Below are 26,502 nucleotides of genomic sequence, written 5' to 3'. Positions count from 1 at the left end.
CCAGAATGGATTTTAGAAAGCCAAGGAATTCCCTTATTTAAAAACTAGAGTTGAAACATGTCAGTTTTCGTCTTACTGACAGAAAAATAAATGATTTTGCACATCCAACTGGATGCAACCTTTCTGCATTCGCTGGTTTTATGGAATGACATTGATGGTTTCTCAATTTATTCAAGAAACAGAAAAACAACCATGCTACGGGCCGCCGGCTCCAAGTCCTACACACCGAAAGCAAATTGTACATTCACATAATCATTCACATTAACGAATGTATTTATATATTACAACACAGATTATGAAAATAATAAATAATATACCTACAGATAAACTGGATACATTTGGAAAACTCCCACCTCTCCCACAGGAGAACCTGACATCGGGGTTCCCAATCTTAAAGTCACACGTTTATAACAATGACGGAGTTTTCAAAGGTGTTACAGTCAGGTAAAAAACAATCTGAATAACACAACAACTACATTTTGTGTAATTAAAACAAAAAAGAAGTACAACCAGGTTATAAGTGCATCAAAACTAAGAATTCCAACAAATTATGATCTATAAACTAGGGGTGCAATGATTGTGGTTTTCTGGCCGATCGCTGATTACTGATCTTCAAAAAGCCTGACCTGCTGATTCAGATTGTCTGAAATGTTGCAAAATATAGTAAGAAAGTTGCTGAGTTGGCAACAGTGGGGTGACTGTTGTTAAATGCAAACATGCAGACATGACAGTGGCTGATTTTTAGACCTTTGCTGAGGTAGAGAAGATGAGTGGATAAGATCGGCTTCACAGGTGAGCATCAGCTGATCACTGACCTCCTAAAAATTAAGGAAATTGGTGCAGATTAATCGGTGTGCCCCTACTATGAACACATCCACACTACCATGCAAGTACTTTAATGCATTTGTTGACTTAATTTAAAATCGTACAAAGGTTTGGGACATATGTCTGGATACACGGATGCGGATAACCTCTTATTTTGTGTGCATGTGAAGTATTTTTTGCCCCATAAAGTTCATAGAAATCCTAAGCGGTTCCTCAACTCTCAGATTGGATTGGAAATTATTAGCAGCCAGAAAAATCCAGATTGGTGCATCCCAGTAAAAATAGATAGTAATATTCACTTTGTCCTTTTTTTGAACATTCAAACTATAATATACTTTAAACAGAGAAGAATATATTGTCCATCCAACCAACACATCCAGATCCTGTTAACACAAGATCTAAAATAAGTAAAAACACATTTCTTCTGACTTGATAATCATCGATGATTAGGGTGTGATCATGGTAACCAAACCTCTACAAAACAAGTCACATCACATTTTTAGCAGGTTCTTTTTGAGCAGATATTGCTCAGGATATTGCTTATGTCACATGTAGGGAAGAGATTAACTGTGCACATCTTTTTGTCACCTATAAGGATTTCAGTAAAGATTTATACGGAACAATACATGGGAATGACCACAAATGGATTTCTACTCATTTATTTTTACGAAAACAGTCATTATAAAGAGAACCCGCTGAAAAACCTGGGAGCATGGAATTTACGAGGCGTCCCCGAAGGCAGCAGGAGGAGAGCCGAGACAAGGCGAGAGCGAAGTGGCGTCGGGGGGAAGGGGCGGCTCATTTGGATAGACAGGAAGGAGCGGGGAAATAAAACCCAATGTATGTCACTCAGCTGCGGACCAGACAGACAGAACCTGAGAATAAAGAAATAAATAAAAATAAATAAACAAAACAAAGGTTGGTTTGCATTTATAGCGGCCGGGCTGTCGAGTGGAAACAAAGACAGACGGAGAGAGGACCGCACGCTGAGAGGAGCCTCAACAAGGTAAGGATGCTTTCAATATGCGCTCACTTACCTCTGCACGCTTTTTAGCCTTTATTTATTAGTCTGAGACTGAATGAGCGGTGTAGAAATGTACAGCGCAGGAGTCTGAGACTAAACAGCGCTGAAAGAATATGCTTTTAAAAAACAAAAGCTTTGAGAAACTCTTAAATGTTGTAGGTTTGACAGCACATGTATGAAGGGAAAACGTGTGTGACTGACTGGACTGCATGTAAATGAGGGGTGTGGACTACCTGCTCCAGTCCATCTCAGCTGGACTATAAAAAGTAATTTTACGGCTTTATTTGCTCTTTGTAGGCAAATAAAGATATTTGTTGAGGGAATTATGGAAATTAGTGATTTTAATTGGCAGTAAGTGAACACACAGAAGTCCTAAAGGCATTTTTAGGATTCTGTAACTGTGTTGGGAATAATAAAAATAATAAAATCTCTATCCTAGTGAAAATATATACTTTATATTTGAAGCACAATATTTTGGTGAGAACATATTTTGCAATCAGTGTAAGTAAACAAATGCACTAATGCAAAGATGAGTACTTTTTTACCTTTTGCTAGTGATAAATTGCACATGGGGTTCCACAAGGCGCCATTCTAGAGTCACTTCCATTCAATACATGTTTGCTCCTCCTATTTCATATTGCAGAGCTGAATAATGTCTCTTAAATCAGAACTAAAAACACTTTTGGTTACTGTAGCCTTTCCTGTAAAGCTCAAATATTTGGTCAGTTCATTTTTATTATATCTTAGCAAGTTAGTTGATTGTTTTAAATTTGTATTTTGTTTGTTTTAATTTTTTTATTTCTTATTTTACTGCTTGTATTTTTATGCAGTTTTCTTTACCTTTTGTTCCTTTATTTTTATTTAAAGTTCTTAGCATACCCTGTTTATGAATGCTGCTACAGGTAAACTTCCTTTGTCTAAAATATTAAAAACATCAGCAACAAATAGCAGAATACAGAAAAAACTAGACTGATAGAGGCCCCACATAGTCATTTATTGGACAAAATCAATATGAATACATAGGAAATAAGAAAAAAATAGCAAAATTGTGCTACAAATAAACAGATAGTTAAAATAGCAGAGTAAAGTACAGCAACAAGTTGCCAAATACTGCAGATTAACAAAAAAAAAGACTATAAGACTTAAAATGATGCAACAATTGTTGTAAGGGGCAAAAGGACATATAAACCTCTTAAAATATTATCAAATTAGTTAAAAAAATTATAAACATATTGCATTGGTTTATGATTTGGCCAAAGTTTAATGCTAACAAACCGTAAAATCTCACAAATAAAGCTCTTTATTTGAGAATTATAGCCTTGTATCCGATGACATCGATCTGTGTCGTCTTCTAGCTTTTCACTGGATATTGTTACACTGTATTATTGCCACTTTCCCATCATCCTTGAATCAAACCTCTTCTGCATCGACTTCTGTATAAAATTTCTTCTCTGCCATGAAAGATAAAAAGATTTTGCCTGCAGGTTTTTGGAGTGTTTTGTGAGATAGACTCTGAGACCTCGGGGTCCGTCCCTCAGACACAAAGGCAGCAGCTTTTATTCCAGCAGCGAGCGCTCGGGCCGGCCTGATCCTCCATCCGGCTGCTTCTCAAATGGGGGCGTGCTGAAGGTGTTTTCAAGTGATTTTCTTATAAGCTTCTTAAGAGCCGTCTGCCTCCTGACCTCCTCTGCACAAACATTTCAGTTTCTGTCTGGTGTTTTATCTAAGCGGTCTCAAAATCTCACATAAGCTTTAGGATATCGAAATAACAATCCAGGTTATTGTTTCATATTTGGGCTTGGTTTCAAATCTTGATTTTGAACTTGTAAGATTACATTTAGTGAGAAATTTACAATAATTTGGAAAGAGAAGCTTGATTTTGCTAGTAATTAGATGAAAATGCATTTATTTTTAGATTACGTGTCAAACAGAAGGTCCGGGTGCCAAATCCGGCCCACCGTAGCTTTTTAAGTGGCCCTTTAGACTCCAAACTTAAGCATAAATAGAACCGTCAAGATAACAGTTGTGTGCTTAAATATTGTTTTGTTAATCAAATCAAAGTGGCTCTTTACTTGAAGCATTAGGCAACGCTTCCAGTTTTACTACGGTGTGGAAATTCACACAAAATCAACAAATTGCGTCATTTTTTGTGCTAATTCATAATTGGGAGTTTACTGGAAATTTTCCAAAATATTGGTTTGAAGTGATGCCAACTCCCGCCAGTAGGTGGCAGTATATTTTACTCCTCCACTTCTGCCTCTCTGTACTTATGTCAAGTTCTAGTCTGTGATAGATTTTTTTGTTTGTTTGTTTGTTTGTTTTTTGCGAGTAACAAAAAGTCACATTTAAAGTCATACATAAGTGGAAATATTGCAAAAGTACTTGGTAATATTTTTAAATTAGCAATTTATTGCAAAACATTACAAAAATAGAATGACATCCTGGAGGGACTGATCGATATGAAAATGAACTTATCAAATGCAGAGACGGTTCTAACTTTTTGTTTATCGGGTTTATCAATACATTTTGGCAGAACCGGCCCTTTAAGAATATTCGTGATATTGATCTCAAAATGAAAACGAGTTCGCGCTCTTGATGGGAATATAATCGGTCAAATGCAAATATGTCAGATGAATTTTGTGGGTGGCATCATAAACGGTGGCTAGGCTTCACACACACACACGCAGTGAAGGCCAGATGGGATCTGCAGCATATTGGCGACCTGGCCTCCCCTTTGTCTTCCTCTCGGGACCCGTTCAGCAGCGAATGAATCTGACAAGCAGGTGGCGTGCACGCATGTTTACGTGCGAGGCGAGAGGAGAGAGACATTTGGTTAAAATATCTGTACGCAATGTTGGAGATTTGGCCGGTTTCTCGTTTAACAACATGTGTGATCCACATTAACGTAAGCTGATTTACCAAGCATACACTCCACCTCATGCGGTTCGTAGTTTTTGTCTCTTTAATGATCATTTCTCTGCATCACTACTGACATTTCCTTCTGCTTTAGTTTCACTGAAATCTTCATTCATGCTCTCACTGCGCGCTCCTTCGTCTAAATCCTGGAGGTTGGATAAAAGCACCATATGGTCCATGGAAACCATAAGTAACTCGAGTTAATGAGTGAGAGAAACACCAGAATGATGCTTGAGTTAAGCTGTCGCTGACAGCTTGTGATTGGAGAGAGTCGGATTGTCGACTCCCAGGGCCAAACATAGAAAAGTCGAGGAATGTGCTAAGTAGGCAAAAGCCTGATTCTCACGGTGTAATAATGACCCTGAGCATCCAGGTGCTGCTGACACCAAAATCTCAGCCGAAAAAGCACAATATGATATTTGCTTTCAATTAAAGCAGGAAATCATTCCAACTGCAACTAAAATAATGTAATATATTGAATATTCTTTATACTATTGCTGTAAGAACCCTTTTTGACAAAACCCTTAATTTCCTTTAAGTATTTATATTAGAGCCTTTTTGCTTTTCTCTTTATGTGGTGCAAACAAAAATAACAAGCTACTATAAGCTAGTTAGTCAGGTTATGACCAACTGTAATTTTAAAGCGGCATCCGCTCTGTTAAAGGTGCTGGGACACATTTATCGTTCTCTTAACCAAGGAAAAGACATGTGAGCCTGCAAGGTCAGACCTGCAGTGCACAGCATCTTATTGTACCTTCTTTGGTATTCTTGGTGGATAACTGATCCATGTTTAGTGCCAAGTGAGAATTCAAATTGAAATTAATTCAAAAATACTTTATTAATCCCAGAGGGAAATTAAATGTAACCTGTATTATTGAAGGTTCGTCAAAAGGTTGTTGAGAAGGAGAATTGCTCGTTTGTTTTGGGTCTGAGAACAAGCCAAGCTATAAATAGTAGTTTGAAAAATAATATCTCAAAATCATGCCAACTCTGACAAGTTTTTATTTAATATGTTTAAATACGTTTAAATTAAAATACATTATTTTGTCTTATTAAAGATTAAAGGTAAGGAAAAGACAGTCATTGAGTTGTAAGCAGGCGATAACCATTCTCTTCTTAATATCTGTGTTGTATTTAACCAGCTTTCAAAATGGAGTCAAGAATTTACATTTCCCAACATTATCTGAACTGAGATTTTCTACATTTTAAGTATATTTTCTGAAACTGTAACAGAACACTTTAATGTGGGAAATCAGTTTTATTTCTCTGCACATTCAGCTCAATAAACACATAATGAGTGAAACTGAACTGAAGTTGTAACATGAACGCATCCAGCAGCGATAGACTGAATCAGTCTGGGAATATTATTATCATTGATGCCTGGTTTAAGGCTCAGTCTTTGACTGAGGTTAAAGGTCATGACTCAGCTGAGCAGTTTCACACAGATGGCTTGTAATCACAGTGGCGACATAAGTCTTTCACCATACTGTATGAGGATTAGTTCAGGCACAGCTGCGCAAGATAATAGGGTTGAGGAGAAGCAGATAAAAGTTTGTTTTTGTCACTTTTTGTTATATACAGACATGTATACCACGGTAACCACTGATATTGTTTATTTTCTTGCAGCACCATGTTCGAGTAAAATTACTACCATCACAGCATTTAGAGAAATGCATTATTACAGTATAGCCATACGCCAATTTGTGCTGCATTTGTGCTGGTTTGTGGAGCAAAACAATTCATTTCAGCTGCTGTCACTTTAAGATATTAATAAAAGTTTCTGGAGGTCAGAGATCTTCAATCTGTGCCTCTCACATTTATGAAATAAATCAAACTGAGCAGCCAAAAGTTGGTTTTTGTCTCTTTTTGTTACATATACACCACTGTAACCACTGATATTGCTTATTTTCTTGCAGCACAACGTTCTAGTGATGATTGACACCAAATTTGGTGAGCTACAATTTTCCTGCACAAACATAGGGCAAACGTCTAACATCAATTTTGTTTCATTTGGTTAACGTAGAGGGGCTGGTTGAACCTTTCACCTTTAGACTTTCATTAATATCTTCAAAACAAACACAGCTCTTAACCAAGAATGACAAATATTAACACTTTAGTATCGGTGGGATGATGAGTAAAACTTTTCCAGTTTTATTCGACCTCAGTTCTTCCAGTGCAGCAGTTTGAGATTAGCTTCATGCCTCAGTAAAAAGAGCAGGTAATAATTACAGCAAAGCTTCAGCATGAATGAATCCATGGATCACCGTCAGAAGGACGCCGCTCTCTCCTTCATCTTACATTTAATGGCTTTTTAATTAGAAATTACAATCAGAGCTATGCCATCTGTAATGTCATGTGTAAAAAGGTTTTAGTTGCCAGAGCACACAACTTTGATTCACCTTAACTGTCTGTAAAAATGTTTTTTTTTCCTGTAGTTGTGTGTGACTCTCCACACGGCTTTCCTTCCTTTCCCCTCCTCGTTCTCTCCATCTCCTCATCCTCCTTGGGTTGAAGTCATGCCCATCGTTTCTGCAAATACAGGTAGAGTGAAATAAAAGTCCTGCATGTTTGTTCACACGTTTGATGTGCTTACAGAAAAATCCAGATGTAGTACGATGGTCATTTGCCTGTTATTTAAAAACTGGATTGTGAAGGAATAAAACAAGCATGCTAATAATGGTATGATTATTTTTTATTTTTATTTGCAGGGCTCCATGAGACTCTGGCCATCCTCACATCTCAGCTCCACCCTGACGCCAACCACAAGGAGGACCTGGTCTTCCTCAGAGACGTCTTCAGTGAGAAAAGCATCGGTTACCTCATGAAGGTAGAGCAGATTCTTCATATTAGACGTACAAAACGTCATTTAGGAACCTTTTTCTTTGCATCTACTGTTGACAATAATGTTTAAATCCATCAATTCAACAACAAAAATCTGCCAACCAACAAATAATTAATAAAATCCACTACCACTCCATTTCCATAAATAGTATTAAAAGTAGCAACTAAGTTGTTATATAATATATATATCAAAATATTGAATGCACAGTTATTTTATTTCTTGTAAATAATAATAAATGTTGTTTTGTTCACAAATATCCATTCATGTTTCTTTGAATTACTCTCCTCATTTGCACATTTCTTTTAAACACAATATGCTTTTTTTAGTTACTGTGCAGTATTATTTATTTTGTTGTAATTTTACCCCTTACTGTTGTTGAAGAAGATTTTAGGTTATTTGTATCTTAAGAAAACTCTCTAGCTCGATCTTCTTCTCATCCCAGGTTCTCCCGGCGGGCCGCGTGTATCCACACAGAAAACAATGAGTATAAACGTCACAGAATTACAGAGTTTAATCCAATAGAAGACAACATATGAAATTACAACAGAAACTGCAGAACAGAGACATACATTCATTTATCTGAGACAAATGGAAAAGAAGAAGAAAGAAAAGCAAAGACGTGCAAAGACGTCTTTGGAGAATTGCAAGAGCAAATCTGATTTGTTACTCCTGTGTAGAAAGTTTTATAGTAAAGGCGTATTCTTGTCTTTAATATATTCAAATAAGGCGTACCTTTGCTCATCCAACCAGGAGCTATCTCTGACCCTCTTTAAAAGTTAGAAACTCCCTGCAAGTCACGATCTAAGGCCATCTGTCTCCTTTGTTTAAACAAAGTGAGAGTAGAGCTTCTCCTGAACTCCTGCTGTTTTATGGCTTTTCACGGATCTGTGTGAAAAGCTGGAACTTCTCCTGATTGTTTCCCACACAGACAAAGATCTTAGCAAACCATCTGCTGTAACTACAGGTAACATAAGGGTCAATAGGGCAGAATAAGTTACTAATTTTAAAACTATAATTAGGCTATTTCAATCAAGACATGTTAAGTTTCAAAACCAGCATACTTTAAATTTATTTTCTTAACACTGTACAATCTCTTATTCCATTTTTTCTGTTTTTATATAAATTTTTTTTTACCTAAGTTTGAATCTGTGTGCTTACATTAATGTAAAATTTTAGCATTGAGTTCATCAGTTATGTAACATCTGATTACAGTACTTTTTTTTTAAACTTCTTAAGGAATGTGTTTATCCCCTTAAACAGATATAAAAATATATTGGGGTATCACTGGCATTTAAGTTTATGATTTCTTAAAAAAGAAGTTTCATTAATATTCATTGTCTCTCTGTTTTACTCCTTACATCTATTTAGTAGTTTCTCTTATTTTCCTGTAGATCCATGAGCGGTTAAAGCTGTACGAGAAGTACAGCCCAACTCCGGTCCTACACAGCGCCTCCTGTCTGGCAGAGGATGTAGGTGCAGTGAAGTTTCCCTCATTTTTTAAATTGAGCTGTTCTTTTCTCTTTGTGTGACACTCATGTCTCATAGAGTGATCTATGAAAGAAATAAGTGTGATTTTGGCTCGTTAGCTGGCAGAAGAGCTTCAGAGCGGGCCGCTGCAGGATGACGAGCGAGAGCTGCTGCTTTTGCTGAACACACCTCACCTGAAGGTAGATTCACATTTACTCTAAAACTTTTTCCCTCGACTTTTCTTCAACATTAGATTTTTTTTTTACATTCTTCAATTAAAAAATGCTGTTTTTATCACAAAGAGAAATTAAATGTTGTATCTTGAAAGAGTTGTTGATGGGGATTGTGTGGTAGCAGTCAGTCTTTCAGCGAATCTAAAGAGGCCTCTGACTGAAGACTGCTGCTGACGTGCTAACAGCTTAGTTTCCAGACAACAGAGGCAATATTTCACAGCAACATGTCCTGTATGACTCTTTAAATTCTCATTTTTTAACTCCTTTGGGATTTGGGGCTAATTGTTCAGGTATTATTTGAGCTTTTGAGATGCTAATCAGCTACTCACAGTTGTAATAACAAAATCTTGTTCCTACAGTTTTGCAGAAGTTTAAAAAAACAGACCAATAATCCTTCCATACTCACAGTATCTAAAACCAGAGGGAATAACTATCCAAACATATAACCTCAGCCAAAAAAAATCTGAAGAAAAGTTGAGAAAAAACAAATCAGAATAAAGTAGCAGAGTTTCTCCAACTTGCTGCCTCCATGAGCGAACTCTGTGTTCTCGGTTTACTTTAATGCATCTGTTTTATCTGTTGGCTCATGCAGGCGGTGCTGTCAGCTCACGACATTGTTGCCCAGAAGAAATTTGACCCGGTTCTTCCCCCATTGCCAGAAGATTTGGACGATGACTTTGAGGAAGAGTCTGTGAAGATCGTCCGTCTGGTTAAGAACAAAGAGCCTCTGGTGAGGGTTGACTTTAAATGCTTACCTTGACCAGAGAAAACCCAAGCTCCAGTTGAATGTTCATGTTTCTGTTTTTTCTTCCTTATTTTTCACAAGGGAGCAACCATTCGGAGAGACGAGGCCACCGGAGCTGTAATTGTGGCCAGAATCATGCGGGGAGGGGCAGCTGACCGCAGCGGTGAGGCCTCTGAATGCTAAATCTTTCCGTTCTTTTAGGAAACAAATGAACATTCAGCAGGACAGCAGCAGGAAGGAGCTATATGTAAATAATCCTGAAGCTTCTATAGAGGAAACTACAGTAATCTTTCTCTTATACGTTATAAGTTGATGTCATCAGAGCTGCTACATGTGAGGAGATTAAACTGTGCGACCCATTGAACTGTCAGCAGGCATCAAATCCTTGAGATTATGGCCACAAAATTGCATATTTCCAGATTATAAGCGACTGGCCGTCGCCATGGGGATGTTGTTGACTTGTCGCCAGTGGGAAATGGCTCCAGTCTTTTTCTGCCTGCGGTTTGAAACATGTCTGCTTTCAGGTCTGGTCCATGTAGGAGATGAGCTGCGAGAGGTGAACGGAAACCTGATCACTCACAAAAGGCCTGATGAGATCAGCCAGATCCTGGTAAACAGCAAACAACTGATCAGAATGATGATGATGGTGGTGGTGGTGATGATGATGATGGTGGTGGTGATGATGATGGTGGTGGTGGTGATGATGATGATTTTGATGATGATATTAGGCCTGTCGCGATAAATCAATTAATCGCACGATAAATTAAACCTATCGACCTCATTTTAATTATCGGCTTTATTGTCTCTTCCTGCCTTTTATTCTTTCTGTTGATGACACTGAATGAAAAAAAGCTCAGCTCCGGTGCTCCCCACTGACCCTCCCTTCCTCATTTTCTTTGTGCAATGTCCAGCTTACACTACACGAGTTGTCGGCCGATTGTCGGCCCATTTTCAAAACCTGAGAGACCACCATTAGCCGACAGAAATCCTGGGTATAACGGTTCGATCGGGTTCGTCGTGTCGTGTGGTGTCCAGCCACATGGGCACAAAATAATGGCTACAAGACCAGTTAACTAATTTTAAAATCAGTTATTCATAATCATAATCTGCACTCTTTTGGTTGAATGCAGTATTTATTTCCACTTTGGCTTTATGTTGTTTAGTTTTTATTCAAGTACGTTTTTTTGTTAATGGAGACTGAGAATCCATTTTTGTTTGTTTTGTTTATTTAGTTTATCAGTTCCAGTATTATGTTCTTTTGAAAATAAAGAGTATCTATCTATGGCAGGAAATCACATGCATTATTACGTCATTTCCATTAAATCAGTGTCAAAAGGTCTTGAAACAATATTATCGTTTATCGCAATAATTTTTTAGACAATTGCCCAGCAAAATTTGTTATCGTGACAGGCCTAATGATTATGTAGATAATGATTATGTAGATGATGATGATGCTAATGATGATTTTGATGGTGGTGGTGATGATGATGATTATGTAGATAATGATGATGATGATGCTAATGATGATTTTGATGGTGGTGGTGATGATGTAGATAATGATGATGATGACGTACATGATGATGATGTAGATAATGATGATTTTGATGGTGGTGATGATAAAGATGATCATGATGATGATGATGATGATTTTGATGATGGTGATGATGATGATGATGATGATGTAGATAATTATAATGTAGATAATAATGATGATGGTGATAATGATGATTGTGATGAAGATGATGGTGATGATGATGTAGATAATGATGATGATGACGTACATAATGATGATGCTAATGATGATTTTGATGGTGGTGATGATGAAGATGAGCATGGTGATGATGATGATGTAGATAATTATAATGTAGATGATCATGATGATTGTGATGAAGATGATGGTGATGATGATGATGATGATGCTAATGATGATTTTGATGGTGGTGATGATGAAGATGATCATGATCATGGTGATGATGATGATTTTTATGATGATGTAGATAATTATAATGTAGATAATGATGATGATGGTGATGATGATGATTGTGATGAAGATGATGGTGATGATGATGAAGATGATGACCATGTTTCTCTGCTGCTGTCTCCTCAGTCTCAGTCTCAGGGCTCCATCACTCTGAAAATCATCCCAGCTGTTGCTGAAGAAGATCGACTGAAGGAGAGCAGAGTAAAGTTCATCCATCCATCCATCTGTGCATCAATCTGTTTCATCATCAATCCATCCCTCTGTCTATCCATTAATTAGTCATCCTTCTCTCATTTGTTTATTTCTATCCATCCGTCCGTCTTGTTCTGTAACAGAATTTATTTTTTAAACTCTTCATTGTTTTGTCCAGTGAAATAATGTAGAATATTTAGTCATTTTTGCTTCCTGACTTGAAGGTCTACCTGCGCGCTCTGTTTGACTACACACCTTTTGAGGACAAAGCAACGCCATGTCAAGAGGCGGGACTTCCTTTCAAGAGAGGGGACATCCTGCAGGTCGTCAGCCAAGAGGACGCCACCTGGTGGCAAGCCAAGAAAGTGGGCGACTGCAACCTGCGTGCTGCCCTCATCCCCTCCATTCAGTTTCAGGAGAGGTAACATAAAATGACTCTTCACATTACTGTGTGTATTGTCTCTTTTGTAACGGAAACATTATGGATTTGGTTCCAGGCGTCTGAGATACAGAATGAAGATGAATTCCCTTCCTGCTCCTCTGTCTCCCAAAGCTCCAACATGTAAGAGTTATTTACTCTTATTTAAATCTCTGCATATGACCAGCAACTTCAGATTTACATGACATCACATGTAGATGAAATCCAATCTATGGAAGATACACAGAAAAAGAGATTATTTAAAAAGTTGGGCTTAATCTCTGAAATAGTAAAAGATTTAATTTAAAAAGCAAATCTATTATTAGAATCAAATTTCCAGACTAGACATTTTTCAGTCATGTCACATTCTCTTGTATAGATTTAGATTTAATGTGTCTTTCCAACCTCTTGTGCTTCTTTTCTTTTTTCTTTCTTTCTGTTTAATCTTCCTTTTTTTCTTGTCCTAAGTTCCATTTTACCTTGAGTCATTCTTTCTCTTTCCTTTGTTTTTGTTCTTTCCTTTCTTTTTCCCATTTTCTCCTACATTCCTTATTCCTTCCTTCCTTTCTCACTTTCTTTATTTTTTCGTTTTCCTTTCTTTCCTTCTTTTTGTTTTTTGTCTTCTTTTTGTTCCTTTTTCTTTTCTATCTTTATTCTTTTTTGTTTGCGTCTTTATTTTTCCTTCCTTGTTTTTTTTCCTTTTGATTTCTTTCTTCCTTTCTCTGTTTCCTTCTTTCTTTTTAATTTATTTTTCACTTTCTTTTATTGCTCCCTTTGTTTTTCTTTTTTTCTTTTTCTTCTTTTTGTTTTCTCTCTTTCCTTCTTTTCTTCCTTGTTCCTTTTCTCTTTGTTCCCTTCTTTCTTCCTTAGTTCTTTTTTTGTTTGTTTCTTTCACCACCATTTATATCTGGACTACGCCTCTAAAGCAGTTCTGGTTTGTTTTTAATTTTTCCCCTGCTGTTTTGTTTAATTATCAGATTCTGAGAAAAACATTGGATTATAATTTTACAAGCCCAAACTTAACAGCATTGAGTGATCATGAATGTATCTGAACTTCTCACCAGACCTCAGTTATCCAGGTCCAAACCTCCCTGATAAAATAGGTACAGAAAAGCAGAAACATGACACTTTAGAAATGGTTGTGAATTTGAGAAAAACATTGCCGAAAACGTTGGTAATAACGTTTTGCTACAATGATGCTTTGTGTTGCTCTCACTTTGCCAACTTCAGCTGATCGGACAGAGAAAGGTACGTTCAGAAACCCTCATGTTAGAAAACATGAACCATCTTTAGACAGAAACAACCAACCTGAGGCGTTAAACACAAATGCAACTCAACACGCAACAGATCAGAGGTGGGCAGAGAAACCAAAAACCTGTTCTCAAGTAGGAGTAGCACTACTTCAACATATTTTTATTCAAGTAGAGTAAAAGGTATTTGGTGAAACATCTACTCAAGTACTGAGAAACTGATCAAATTATCTATCATTTAATATTTAAAAACTTCATAATCAGACTTACAAAAATATAAATCCAAGTGGAAATTTTGGCATTTTAAGGATGAAAATGACAATAATTCATAGAAGTAACAACAAATAACAAAATCAGGCAAAAGAAAAAAACATTCAAGTCAGTTTCTTTCAATAAAAAACTCGTGAAACTTAACGAAAACTGCAGGTGTGTGTCTGTGTCTGGTTAATTTTTGGTTAAAACATGTTTGTTTTTCATTCAGTGGATAAAAAATTTATTCAAGTAAGAGTAGAGATACTTCATTAAAAAATTACTCAAGTGAAAGTAAAAAGTACAGCCATAAAAGTAAATTTTTCCATAAAGTTACTCAAGTAACTGTAATTTAGTAAATGTAACTAGCTACCACTGAACTCTGCTCAGACACAGCAATGAAAAGCTTTTTTATTGTTTTTTTTATCTAAAAACTGCTTCTCAGAGGAAATGTAAAAGTGTCTGAATATTTTTTCTTCTTTGTTGTTTTTGTGTTTGACGCCTCGGTGAAACATCACCATATTTTCATGCCTGAATATCGTTCTGAAATTCCCCCCCTAGTGTCTCACCTGAAACTCAGAAACATTCTGATTCAGTTTTAATCCTTCCTTCATTCAGGATCATGAATTTGCTTTGAAACATTTGTTTTTACTTTGTTTATACCACGCCTCTCCTTTCTGTTCCTGCTGCCTGAGTCTCCTCTGCAGCATCCCCTGCCCGTTCTCACCCCGTTCTCTCCCTGCTTGTTGTCCCACAGAAGACTGTGACAGTAAAAGTGCTCTGAATGGAAAGGATGTAGGTGAGGAAGCACGCCGCCTGAAACATCACATGTTGGCTTAGCCTGTGCGCTAATTCATGCTTTATTTTAGAGGCTGCAGGCTATTGTTGCTAAAGTGTTAATGTAGGTGTTTGTGTGTGTTTTTTCTGCTCCTTACATATTAAAGTTGTTTTTTCTTTAAATATTCATTTATTTAAAGAAATGTAAACATTTCCTTTGATATTTGTGAACTGTTGCTTAGTTTCTAAGGTCCTCAGCTTTCTAAAGAAAACTGTTCTGAACAAATATGCTGGGATGAGTTACATTTTTAAGGCTCAGACAAACAGTACTATGTTTTCCTTTAAATTCAGTAGATAAAACAGTTAAATAAGCATTCTGGTTTTGTTTTGTTTTTTAAGCTGAACTTTCCTGCTTGGTTAGAAAGTTTTTAAAGATTTTAAATCAGTTTAAACAGTTATTGAGACTTGACGATATAAACAAAGTATATTTTGTCACTAAATTTAACATTGTGTGTTAGAATGGTAAAAAATATATTTTATTTCTTAGGCTTGTTAAATTGCACCTTAATCTTTAGATTGAAGTCAATGAAACCTACACTAGGACACAAAATCATTTACTTCCACTTTTAATGATAGAAACATTGATGGTTTAACTTTCACTGTGAAGTGTTTGGAAAAGTTTCCATCTATTAATTATACCACCACAATCACTTCATGAGAACTACTAAATAATTTAATTTCTTAAAAGAATAAAATCAATAGAAAATGGGCCAAACAGCGAACTAACTACTACACCCTCATAAAGAAATGATTATCAGTGTAACTTAAAATAAGTTCTTAAATTAGATATCTTCAAAATTTTGGAAAAGGCCAATAATATGCACATTGATGGTATATTTATGTCAAATATGTGTAAAACTGCGTGATTTGTCTCCCCCTGCTGGCAAAAGTAGTAATACTTTTGATGTATTGGTTTAGAAAATAGCATTTAGATTTTTTTTTTTCACGTTTTTGTTTTTTTAGAACAAGAAACAATCCCCAAAATAACAATATTTCAAATGACTGCTTGCTGATTTATGCTTTGGTAGAGAAATAAATTTTTGGTTAGTTTGTTGGAATGTAGTCAGGTGTGAGAATTACAAGGACGTCCCATTCGGCAATGTGAGTTTTTATAGCTTATCACATAATATCCTTTGTAAATTAGTCTTAGAAATTTTTGCATTTGATTAATTCAAAGAAAAATTACTTCCTCCTCCAAAATATTAAACTTAAGCTAATATGTTTTTATTACATAGGAAGGAGGGGAAAAAGAACAAAATACAACAAAACAGTTTAATCTAAATTGTCTGCTCTAATAACTATACAATTCAGTTGAAGAAATGTAACTAAACCGACTAAACTAAAGCTGAATATTTCTATGTAAATAATGGGAATCAATACAGAAAGTATCATTGTAAATGTGTTGTCTAAGTGTTTCCTTCTCCAGTTTTAGTCTTTTCCTATTTAGTTTTGTGTCTGATGCATTTATTAAACCGTATTTTAGAGTTTACGTTGATTTAGAACAGTTTTAATTATCATTATCAGTAACACACGGCTTAATATCCGGTTCATCTTTTCTCTGTTTCCAAAAAAGTAACAATCTATTACTGCAGCGTACAGATTATTAGTAAATATACACATTTTAAATGAATCTCTGACATTATAGGAAGCATCTGAATGGCTGATTGTGCTTTCTGTTTCTTTGAAACGCCGTTTTGAGCTAATTTATTCTAACAAGCAGGATTGTTGGAATACATTAGGAGGCTTTTGTCTCACCAAGCTTCTCACGTTGTCACTGTGAGCCGTCGTGGCATCTCATTGGCCAGCTCCAACTGCTGATTTTTTTCCATGTGTTTGAAAGGCGGACGCGGCATGCATGGCTTCATAGCTTCCATTGTGTTGGTGACTGAAACTGGTGAAATAAATGGTCTAATATGACGCTGTAGTTTCTCCCAAGAGTAAGGCAGCTCCTGCCTTCTGTGGCCATGCTTTCTCATGGGAATTTTACTCAGGTACTCTTACTGGTTTCCTACGGTGTTTGCTGTGCTGTAACACAGTTCTAATCGTGCTTCTGTAATATGTTTAAATAAAAATAGAGAGTTTATGTTTAAGGAGTTGTAGCATTTTACTGAATCTCTTTTCTTTTCTGGATAAACAATAAGTCTGTTTCTGTATGTCTCGACCGCAGCCAGTTTACGCCGAAGTTTCCGGCTGAAAAAAGATCGACAGGGTTCACCGGCAGAGACCCAAACGCCAGACGGCCATCGGTCGGACTTCCGGATCTATGAGGAAGTTACGCAATATTTGCCCCGCCCTGGAGAAAAGCCCCGCCTTATTGTACTGATAGGTAGGTACGCTGTTAAAAAAAAACGGACGTATTTTCAAAAACATTTGGTGTGGCAGCAGAAATGAAAGAAAATTACTGTTGTGAGAAGCTAAAAGTGTTTTTCAGTCTTTAACTGAAAATGTGTTAAACTCATGCTAAACAAATACAATAAGGTTTATTTCTTGGAGATATGTTTTAGAAAAATATGCGGGAAAGCTTATGCTGCTTGGAGTTTGATGATACTTTATGAATAACAAAGTTATTCTCTCTACACTGTTTTTTCTCCTGTTGACGTCAACAGGAATGTACTTTTTAAAATCTATTTCTGTATTTGTTTTGTCTTGATTTTTCCTTTGGTTACACTTTATTTGAAGGGATTTGCATAAGACTGGCATGGATTTGGTTAAAAATGACATTCTTAATGCAAAATTGACACTTTTATTGGATTTTTAATGCATGTTTTATTGAACTTTGAATTAAAAGTTTCATTTTTTGCCAAATAATGCAAAGTTGGCACTTTTAATGGTCTTTTAGTTCATCTTTTAGTGCATCTTTTCATTAAAATTGTCATTATTATTAAATAAATAATTACCAGATTATTTATTTAATGCAAAGTTAACACTTTTATTGGGCTTTTAATGCTTGTTTAATTGAACTTTGCATTAAAAGTTTCATTATTTAGCAAATAATGCAAAGTTGACACTATTAATGGACGTTTAATGCAACTTTGCATTAAAATTGTCATTATTTACCGAATGACATTCATGACAGCAGTGGTAAACATTTATGAAGACTCTTTCATGTTCATGACGGTTGTCATGTCAATCTTATGCATAAGCCTTCAAAATAATTGCTACCTTTTCTTTTTTGATTTGCACATGGAAAGATTAAAAATTTCCGATATCAGATTTGATGGAAATTATAGGGTTACATTTTTAAAAAATATGTTCAAACAAATCATTTTGTGGGCCACAGGTTCGCTGGGAGCTCGGGTCACGGAGCTAAAACAGAAGGTGATAGCAGATAATCCTCGGTGGTTTGGTCTGGCTGTTCCCCGTAAGCATTCCTGTACATAAAACAGATACGTAATTCAGCTGATGCAGCCTCTATATTCAAAAACATGTTTATCTCCATCTCACCTGGCCTGGTGGTTGTTTGAACTTTGACCTGAAGACACGACCCGAGCCAGAAAGACTCACGAGAGAGAAGGAGTGGAGTACCACTTCATCAGCAGAGCAGCTTTTGAGGCCGACATCCAGAATGGGAAGTGAGTAAACAAACAGTATTATAAATGAAAAGTTTTAACAAATTGATTTTTTTTAACTCGTGCAAACTAATTTCTGAGAATTATGTTTCATTCTTCAGGTTTATTGAATATGGGGAGTATAAAGAGAATCTGTACGGCACCAGCTTGGAGTCCATTCATAAAGTTCTGAGTCAGAACAAAGTCTGTTTAGTGGATGTGCAGCCAGAGGTGAGTATGACTGTCACCATCTGCAGCAGGGATGACAAACCCGTCTCCCTTTTGGGCCAAATCAAGACCATGGATGTTCTTAAAGGGCCGGAATGTACTGATAAAGTCTGTTGAAACATAAATAAATTCTTAAAATTAAATAATATCGAACATCTTTTCAGTCCATCCAGAATTTCGCAATTGTTTTGGTGATTTTTGTTTGTTTTTTTTGGATTAGAAAAGTGTTTGTGGTAGTAATTTAGAAATATTTGCGCCTTTTTATTACTCGCCATATCATTATGAATAATAACTCGACATTAAGAAAGGCTGAGGCAGCTGTTTGGTAGGAAAAACATTACTCAGAAAATGGGGAATATTTTTCTCCATTTTTGTGAAAAATCTACAATAAATTCACAATCATGCATTAGTGCAAAAAAAGTGCAGAGTTTTGAATTTTATGTGAATTTCCACGATAATTCAAAAGAAACTGGAGGGACTGATTGATGCAATTTGGCAGTAAACAGATAAAAACTGCTTGAACTGATTGATAAAATAATATTTAAACACACTGTTATCTTGACGGTTCCATTCATGTATCAGTCTGCTGGTTGTTATGTTACATCTCAGTTTAAGGTACATTTTTAATTATAGATGACTGTAATGCATCACAGTAGATTGTTTAGCTGCAATGTGATGAATGCTTCCACATCATTCAGGCCCTGAAGACGCTGCGAACGGCCGAGTTCAAACCATACATCATCTTCGTGACGCCTCGCTTCCCCGACTGCCAAAGAAAACACTTCGGCTCCTCTTCCTCTCTCAGCGCTGGGATCACGGTAACTCACACGAAAACCAGCATACGGATTCTTATTACTGGTGACGTTTGAGTGAAAGTAAGCGTCTGGTTGTCACCAGGAGGAGGACCTCCAGGAAATGAAGCAGTCTGCAGAGAAGATGGACGAGTGCTACGGCCATTGGGTGGACTACGTGTTGGTGAAGGAGGACCCAGTGAGTGCCTTAGCGGAGCTCCAGGTGGCGCTGGAGAGGGTGCAGACGGAGCCGCAGTGGGTTCCTGTGTGCTGGGTGAGGCGTTAGCCTAATCAGCTTCCTGATAAACGGAGACCACTGTGCAAGGACCCACCGCTGTGGGGGGGTCAAATGTCTACTGCCATGTAACCATTCCACACTTAGAGAAGGACCGCCATAAAAAAACAGAAAAATGTTCCTGATAGTTGATGCAGTCACAGGAAAAATAAGTACACCCTGTTTTGGCAGACTCTTAAAGGGGCAGCTTGCGTTTTCCACTTAGTGCCGTTTTATAGCACCATCAAGTAACTATGTTAACTTTTGTTATAAAAATGCTGTATGACTTTGTAATTTAATGAATAAAAATGATTAAAACTTCTGCTCTTTCTAAAACTCCACCTTCAGGACATCATCACAACATGGCTCCTCTGTTGACCCTTTAACATTTTTACCAGCACTGCATTCAGCAGTAGCTCATGTAATGAGCTCAGCAGTTCCACCTGAGGTGTTTGCTAATTGCTGCTGGCTAGTCTGAAGGAGCTGAATGAGCTGCTCTGTGAAGCAGAAGCTTGAAAGCCGCAGCTCTGAGGAGGAGCTGCGTCTCGAAGGCGGGGCTAGGGCCATCCAGACGTTTTGCACAGCTGAATGGTTGCCATGGGAGATTCAATGATTTCTGGAACATGCATGAAAGAATCAAGGGAACGTACAGCTCTGGAAAAAAAGAAGAGCCTCTGCACTGAACCGCATTGAAAACCTCCTGATTATTCCACCAAATACCGATTTCTAATCTCTTCTCGAGTTAAAACATTTATGTTTCTAAATGAATATGAACTTTTCTTTGCATTATTTGAGGTCTGGAAGCACTGCATTTTTTTTATTTTGACCATTTCTCATTTTCTGCAAATACTAAATATTTGCTTTGAATTTCAGAGACATGTCAGTAGTTCATAGAATAAAACAAAGTTAATTTTACTCAAACATAAACCTATAAAAAGCAAAATCAGAGAAACTGATCATTTTAAGTGGTCTCTTAAATTGTTTTACAAAGCTGCATGTGTTTTTGGTGAGGGACTAACATGATGTGAGGCAACTCTAAATTTATTTCCGATACCCTTCCATATTGGTGTTAAAACACACCTGAAGATGAGGAAAAATGATTATTCAGCAACGATTACACATATAGATGACTAATTTATCTTTGTAAAATCCTCTGGAAGCAGCAAGGGTGTACTTATTTTCCTATGTCTGTTGCTACAGTTAAGGGAACTTTCTTTCCAGCGGCTAATTGTGTCTTTAATGCAAATAAAGTCTGCAGTGGCTCCCGGGTTGCAGGTGAGACTGTTGTAGTGAAGCAGTGCTGATGTACATACTGTATATCTGAAGTACGGCGGTAAAATAACGGCTAACTCAGGCATGCAGGACCAAGTTTCAGTCAATGTCTCAGATCTGTGGTGGTCAGTAATAGAAGACCTGTTTTAATACTGTGAAGTGCCATAATGAATGTGTTGAATTCACACAGGAAACTGTTGTAACCTGTGAGCTGACAGAATAAATCTGCCCTGCTGGACAAACGTTAAGTTTGGTTTATTAAATATTTGGAATTAAAAACCAAACAAACCAACTATCACCAGGGAAACCATTTAATTCTGGACTCATACAAACAAAGAAAGGAAAATGTACATATGTATTTGCAACGTGTGCAGGAACTCCACACTTTCTTTTTTTTTTTTTACTTCCACAGCTTCTTGATAGACATGTTCTTCTCGCTGTCTTTCTGCATCACCTTCGCCACGGCCATCTCGAAGTCCTCCTGCGTGACGTGAACTCTCCGCTCCCTCAGAGCGTACATCCCTGCCTCTGTGCAGACGCCCTAAAACCAAAACACGCACATTATTTATTAATCGATTATTCTGACCATTAATCAGATAAAAACAAATTACCAAATTCTGCTGGTTTTTCCATTCGATCACTAGAGCCTTTTTATAGAGTATTAAAAATGCACTAAATTTAATATTTAATAGCCTAAAATTGAACGTTTGATAATTTGTAGCAAAGGATGAATTTGTAGCTAAAAAAAAAATACTTTAAACATCAATAGTTGTAATGTTTGACCAGTCTATGACTGGTTAATTTTTGGATTAACTGATTACTAGGATAACTAAAGGTGAAGCTGAAGCTGTTTATTTTTAATCTTGCATAAAAGTTTTGTACAGTTTTGGCTGAAAAACTGCTCTCAGTATGTTGCTCTTTCAGCAAATTGATTTTTTTAGTCTATACTCCAGCTAACGATTAATCATCTACTGAATTAGTTGATTATTTCAAGAATTGTTTCACCCCAAACCAGATTTAGTTGTGTTCCTGCTCATCCAGATGCTAAATTCTCCAGATTAACGGCTGTAATTCCCACCTTGACTTCGGCTCCGGAGGCTCCCGGCATGAGCTCTGCGATCTTCCTCAGGTTGATGCCGCGAGTGAGATTCATTTTCCTGGAGTGGATCTTCAGGATGTCCAGACGGGCCTGTTACACACAGAAGTGTTAACATTTTTAAGCAAATAAAATAAATGACCCTTTTTAAGAAAATGTGGTGATAGGAACCTCTTCATTAGGAGGAGGGAACTCGATCTTTCTGTCGATCCTTCCTGGCCTGAGCAGAGCCGAGTCCAAGATGTCGATGCGGTTGGTGGCCATGATGACCTGCAGGGGAAAAGTAACATGATGTCAGCTTTTCATCTCAAAGCAGAACGTCTGTTTTCTGAAATGTGACCTGAAATCAGATTTTACAGACCAGGGAATACATCAGTTCTAACAGGTTGAAGTAAAACACTTCTGTGTGGAAGTTATTACTGTAAAAAATACTTATTTTTATCCATATAAGGATTCTTTGGTTTTATCGTGTGTTTGGAAAAAAAAGTTAATTATTAAAGTAATATTATTTCTGATGTTACAATGATTATATTTTCTTGGCTCTTTGTTCTCAGAATGTCCCCAACGCTCTTTGACCTTTAGCATCTCAAACACTTTGGGCACTGATGGCAGGAAAAGCAAATCTAGAAGGCCAAATATGTAACTGCAGTCGTCAATTTGCATTTGAAATGGCATATTTTCATATTTTTATGAATGCCAGTCCTTAGAGTTTATTTTTCTCCAGGAGATAAAGGGGGAAATATTTACAGAGTGGGAACATTTTTTACAATACCTGCCATAAAATTGTAAAAGTGATATATTTTCTGATATCAGATATCAGAAAATTAGTTGCAGCTGTTACAGGGGGAATTTTAAAATTTTCAAAACCTTTTCTATATTAAACTGATTACATATGCCATCACAACTACTTTAGCGTGGGTTTCTTACTTATGGTGCAGGACACTTCACTGTACACTCATTAAACCTGTAGTCGTGGAACCGAACCGATCTGCATCACCTTGATGTTTTTAGTGGCCTCGAACCCGTCCAGCTGGTTGAGCAGCTCCAGCATCGTCCTCTGCACCTCGCTGTCGCCACCCGAGCCGCCCTCCAGGCGGGACGAGCCGATGGAGTCGATCTCGTCCATGAAAATGATGGAGGGAGCGTGTTCCCTCGCCATGACGAACAGCTCGCGCACCATGCGAGCACCTGGATCGGAGCCGGAGACATTACAGAGTTAGGAGACGGTTCAGGATCTTGGCTGCAGGATTGATAAGAGATGTGACGATGGGAAGTCACCCTCTCCGATGAATTTCTGGACCAGTTCAGAGCCGGAGACCCTGATGAAGGTGCAGTCAGTGTGGTGGGCTACAGCTCTGGCTAGCAGAGTCTTGCCAGTTCCTGGTGGTCCATACAGCAGCACACCCTGCAACAAACAAGAAACTTTGTTGATGACTGCGGCAATAAATCAATTAATCCAATTTCTGGCATTTTAAGATTTAATTTTTGGAGAATCTGGATTTTTGTTTTCACTGATGCACTCTCAGGCGTGTGCATCAGTGTGATGTCAGCACGCCCAAGGCGGCCATCTTGTTTGATAAGCAACCTTTACAGCTTCAACTTATTTGGACTTTGAAGCTATGATTTTTTTTTAATTATAAGAATAAAGTTCTAATATTAGGAGAATGAAGCAATAATTTCATGAAAATCAAACACAAAAAATTCAAAAAATTAATATGAGGAATGTAGAGCATCTTGTAAAGTTACACAGTATCACTTTTACAGATAATACCTGATAGAAATACTTCATCTTTTAACACATCAGCATCAAATGATTATCAGTAACAGGGCTATGAAACTACATTCCTGTAATTAAACAAAAAATTCTTGTAGCCTGATCCTATTACTCTGTTGTACAACTAAAATAAAACCCACTTTTTGAAAATTTTTTCTGTCATTTCTTTTTTTTTTAGAAAACATAATTAGAAAAATAATAAGTTGATTAAAATCAGAGAACTTGCTCAGCCCTAGTGGTCTCCAAACTAAAACATAAAAAAATAAAAGCATTCATTGACTTTCACCCACCTTTGGCTGTGCGATTCCCAAAGCCTCAAACAGCTCTGGGTGCTTCACCGGCAGCTCTATGACTTCTTTGATCTCCTTGATCTGTTTGTCCAGCCCACCAATCATTTCATAGGTGGAGTCCGGAACCTTCTCCACCATCATCAGGGAAACCAGAGGGTCCACTTTGTTGGGCAGGATCTTGTGGAGGGTGTAGCTGTCGTTACGCAAAGCCACGCGGCAATTTGGAGTTACCTGGTGGAAAAGTGACATTAATATAAAACCTGAAAATGTGTTCTCCTGAAACTGATCGGCTGCGATACTTACATCATTGATGTCAATGTTCTTGTCCACATCCACAACAAATTTCCCCTCAGGATGTACCTAAGTGGACGAAGGAAGAAGTCAGATAAAACTGCAGAGAAAGCATAAAGCTGCAGTTCAGACCTGGAGCGCTGCATACTTTCACCAGCACTTTCTTTTTGTCCATAACCCGAACCACTTCCCCCACGTAGGATCCCTGCTCCTGCAGCAGCTGCAGCTCCTCACGGAGCAGACGCACTGACGGGCAAAGACGTGTGAACATGTTTACATCCAAACCCTGCGAGCTTTTTAAAAATAATATGCTAAAACATAAAAATCTACCTTTGGCATTGAGTTCATTCCTTTGCGCCTGCAGACGTCTCAGATTCTGGCTCTTATCGTTCACCGTCAGCTGTTATGAGAGAAAGAGAACAACAGAAATGAAGCACTGACCCTTTAGCAGAAGGAGTTTTCACTAACTTTGCATATCGTGCTTACCTGTAGCTCTTCTATCTTCGATAAGTAGTACTGTCGGAGACCTGATCCACCTTTAAACTCCCCTGTCTCCATCTGGCAGAGGAGAAGTGACCTTAGATGCATTTCTTATACAGCAGGAGTTTGTCTCTTAATTATTTACACTACATTTAGAGTGGAAAGGGGTCAGGCTTATATTATTGCATCTTACAAGCATGAAAACAATAAAAAAGCGAGAATATTCAAAGCTAAAAACAACAGGGGATTATCAAAAATACTAAAAAGTTTTCCAGTCACATTTATGGTCTTAATGAAACCAGCAAAAGTCGGGTAAGGAAAAAACGAAATTACCTACACCTTAAAATGGCTTTTCTAAATGGTGAAAATATGTTGAACAACTTACACTACAAAGTGAAGCAAAATGACTATAGAACAATAATTTGTTCTATTTTACGCTGCCATTTTTTCGCTATATATAAAAATGGATACATATTGTTCATCTTAGCTTTTATTTTATTTCGTCTACGTTTAAATATAATGTATGTTTGAAGTCGAAGTCAAACTCCGTGTGCACAAAATCTTGCCTAATCGAGCTAATTCTGATATCTATGAAAACTGGTGGATCACTAGACTTTAAAAGCACTTGTTTGTAAAAGCAACAAATCCAAAGTCTGCAGATTCTCAATATCCAACTGAAATTTATACATAAACACAAATTTCACTGACTCCAGAGTGAAATTATTTTCTTTTAACTCTGATTAACATTTGTTAGCATGAGCTAATACCCGAGTAAACGTTTGGTTAAAAGGTGATAAACCAAAAAACTTGGTTGCTTATAAAAACACAATACATCTAAAAAGTATAAACATACGCTACAATTGTGAAGAAGTTGTTTACATTCGGTACAGGAAGCAAAGTTAATGTTAACGAAGCATATAGTTGACAGCGAGCCTGCAGCTATTTAGCAGGCTCGGCTACAATGAGACAGCAAACCTCCACAACACATTCATTGTTTTCAATAAAAATATCCCGTAGGTTTTTAAACTAAAGCCTCAAATAGCTGGCACAACACAACAGGTTCAAAGTAATTATTTACCAAAAAGCGCTACAATATGATTTTCCTACTATTTTTTATAATTAAATCAGCAAAACGACAGAAAATTACACCTACTTGATCGACACCGTCTACCTCCATCTTGAAATTTCGGCGTCCGCTTTAGTGCAGTCGTATTTCCGGTGAGCTTCTTCTTCTTCAATGTGAATTTGTAGTAAATAACTGAGATCGCCCCCTGCAGTTCAAGTTATAAAACGGAACTACTTTTTCTTAGTTAAACGAATGGTCCGCAAACTTTTTATACAAAATACTCAGAAATCCAAAAATCGTATTCAAGTAAAAGTAGCTTCCTAAGAAATTACTCAAGCAAAAGAGTATTTGGTAAAAAAAAAAAAAGAAAAAGAAAAAAGAAAAAAAAAGGCTACTGAAGTGCTGAGCACCTG

General features: G+C 37.1%; 2 protein-coding genes across 4 annotated transcripts; one reads left to right on the top strand and one right to left on the bottom strand.

Moving 5' to 3' along the window:
* Positions 1-1,732: 1,732 nt before the first annotated feature.
* Positions 1,733-20,138, top strand: LOC103131347 (MAGUK p55 subfamily member 3-like). 3 transcript variants are annotated; one of them, XM_016666595.1, is made up of 20 exons: positions 1,733-1,831; positions 7,201-7,306; positions 7,474-7,592; positions 8,999-9,076; positions 9,194-9,274; positions 9,900-10,037; positions 10,134-10,215; positions 10,577-10,662; positions 12,160-12,234; positions 12,450-12,646; positions 12,723-12,787; positions 13,874-13,891; positions 14,900-14,941; positions 16,905-16,970; positions 17,147-17,305; positions 18,260-18,340; positions 18,458-18,551; positions 18,650-18,758; positions 19,454-19,573; positions 19,653-20,138. In XM_016666595.1, exons 2-20 carry the CDS (start codon positions 7,282-7,284, stop codon positions 19,830-19,832), a joined length of 1,815 nt encoding a protein of 604 aa, XP_016522081.1. In that variant the 5' UTR covers positions 1,733-1,831; positions 7,201-7,281; the 3' UTR covers positions 19,833-20,138. The 3 variants fall into 3 exon arrangements, with proteins under 3 accessions (XP_016522081.1, XP_016522079.1, XP_016522080.1); XM_016666593.1 differs by lacking the exon at positions 1,733-1,831 and adding an exon at positions 4,567-4,754; XM_016666594.1 differs by lacking the exons at positions 1,733-1,831; positions 16,905-16,970 and adding an exon at positions 4,571-4,754.
* A 1,247-nt stretch (positions 20,139-21,385) lies between these two features.
* Positions 21,386-26,283, bottom strand: psmc5 (proteasome 26S subunit, ATPase 5). The gene is made up of 11 exons (XM_007542969.2): positions 26,177-26,283; positions 25,030-25,101; positions 24,874-24,943; positions 24,692-24,789; positions 24,556-24,612; positions 24,253-24,483; positions 23,467-23,593; positions 23,186-23,376; positions 22,360-22,458; positions 22,171-22,281; positions 21,386-21,633 (listed from the first exon to the last, which is right to left on the bottom strand). Exons 1-11 carry the CDS (start codon positions 26,198-26,200, stop codon positions 21,493-21,495), a joined length of 1,221 nt encoding a protein of 406 aa, XP_007543031.1. The 5' UTR covers positions 26,201-26,283; the 3' UTR covers positions 21,386-21,492.
* Between the last annotated feature and the right edge of the window lie 219 nt (positions 26,284-26,502).

The sequence above is a fragment of the Poecilia formosa genome, unplaced genomic scaffold, assembly GCF_000485575.1.
Source record: "Poecilia formosa unplaced genomic scaffold, Poecilia_formosa-5.1.2 Scaffold746, whole genome shotgun sequence".
Lineage (NCBI taxonomy): Eukaryota > Metazoa > Chordata > Actinopteri > Cyprinodontiformes > Poeciliidae > Poecilia > Poecilia formosa.
The sequence above is the reverse complement of the archived record's forward strand: the minus strand, read 5'-3'. Positions and strand labels throughout refer to the sequence as shown.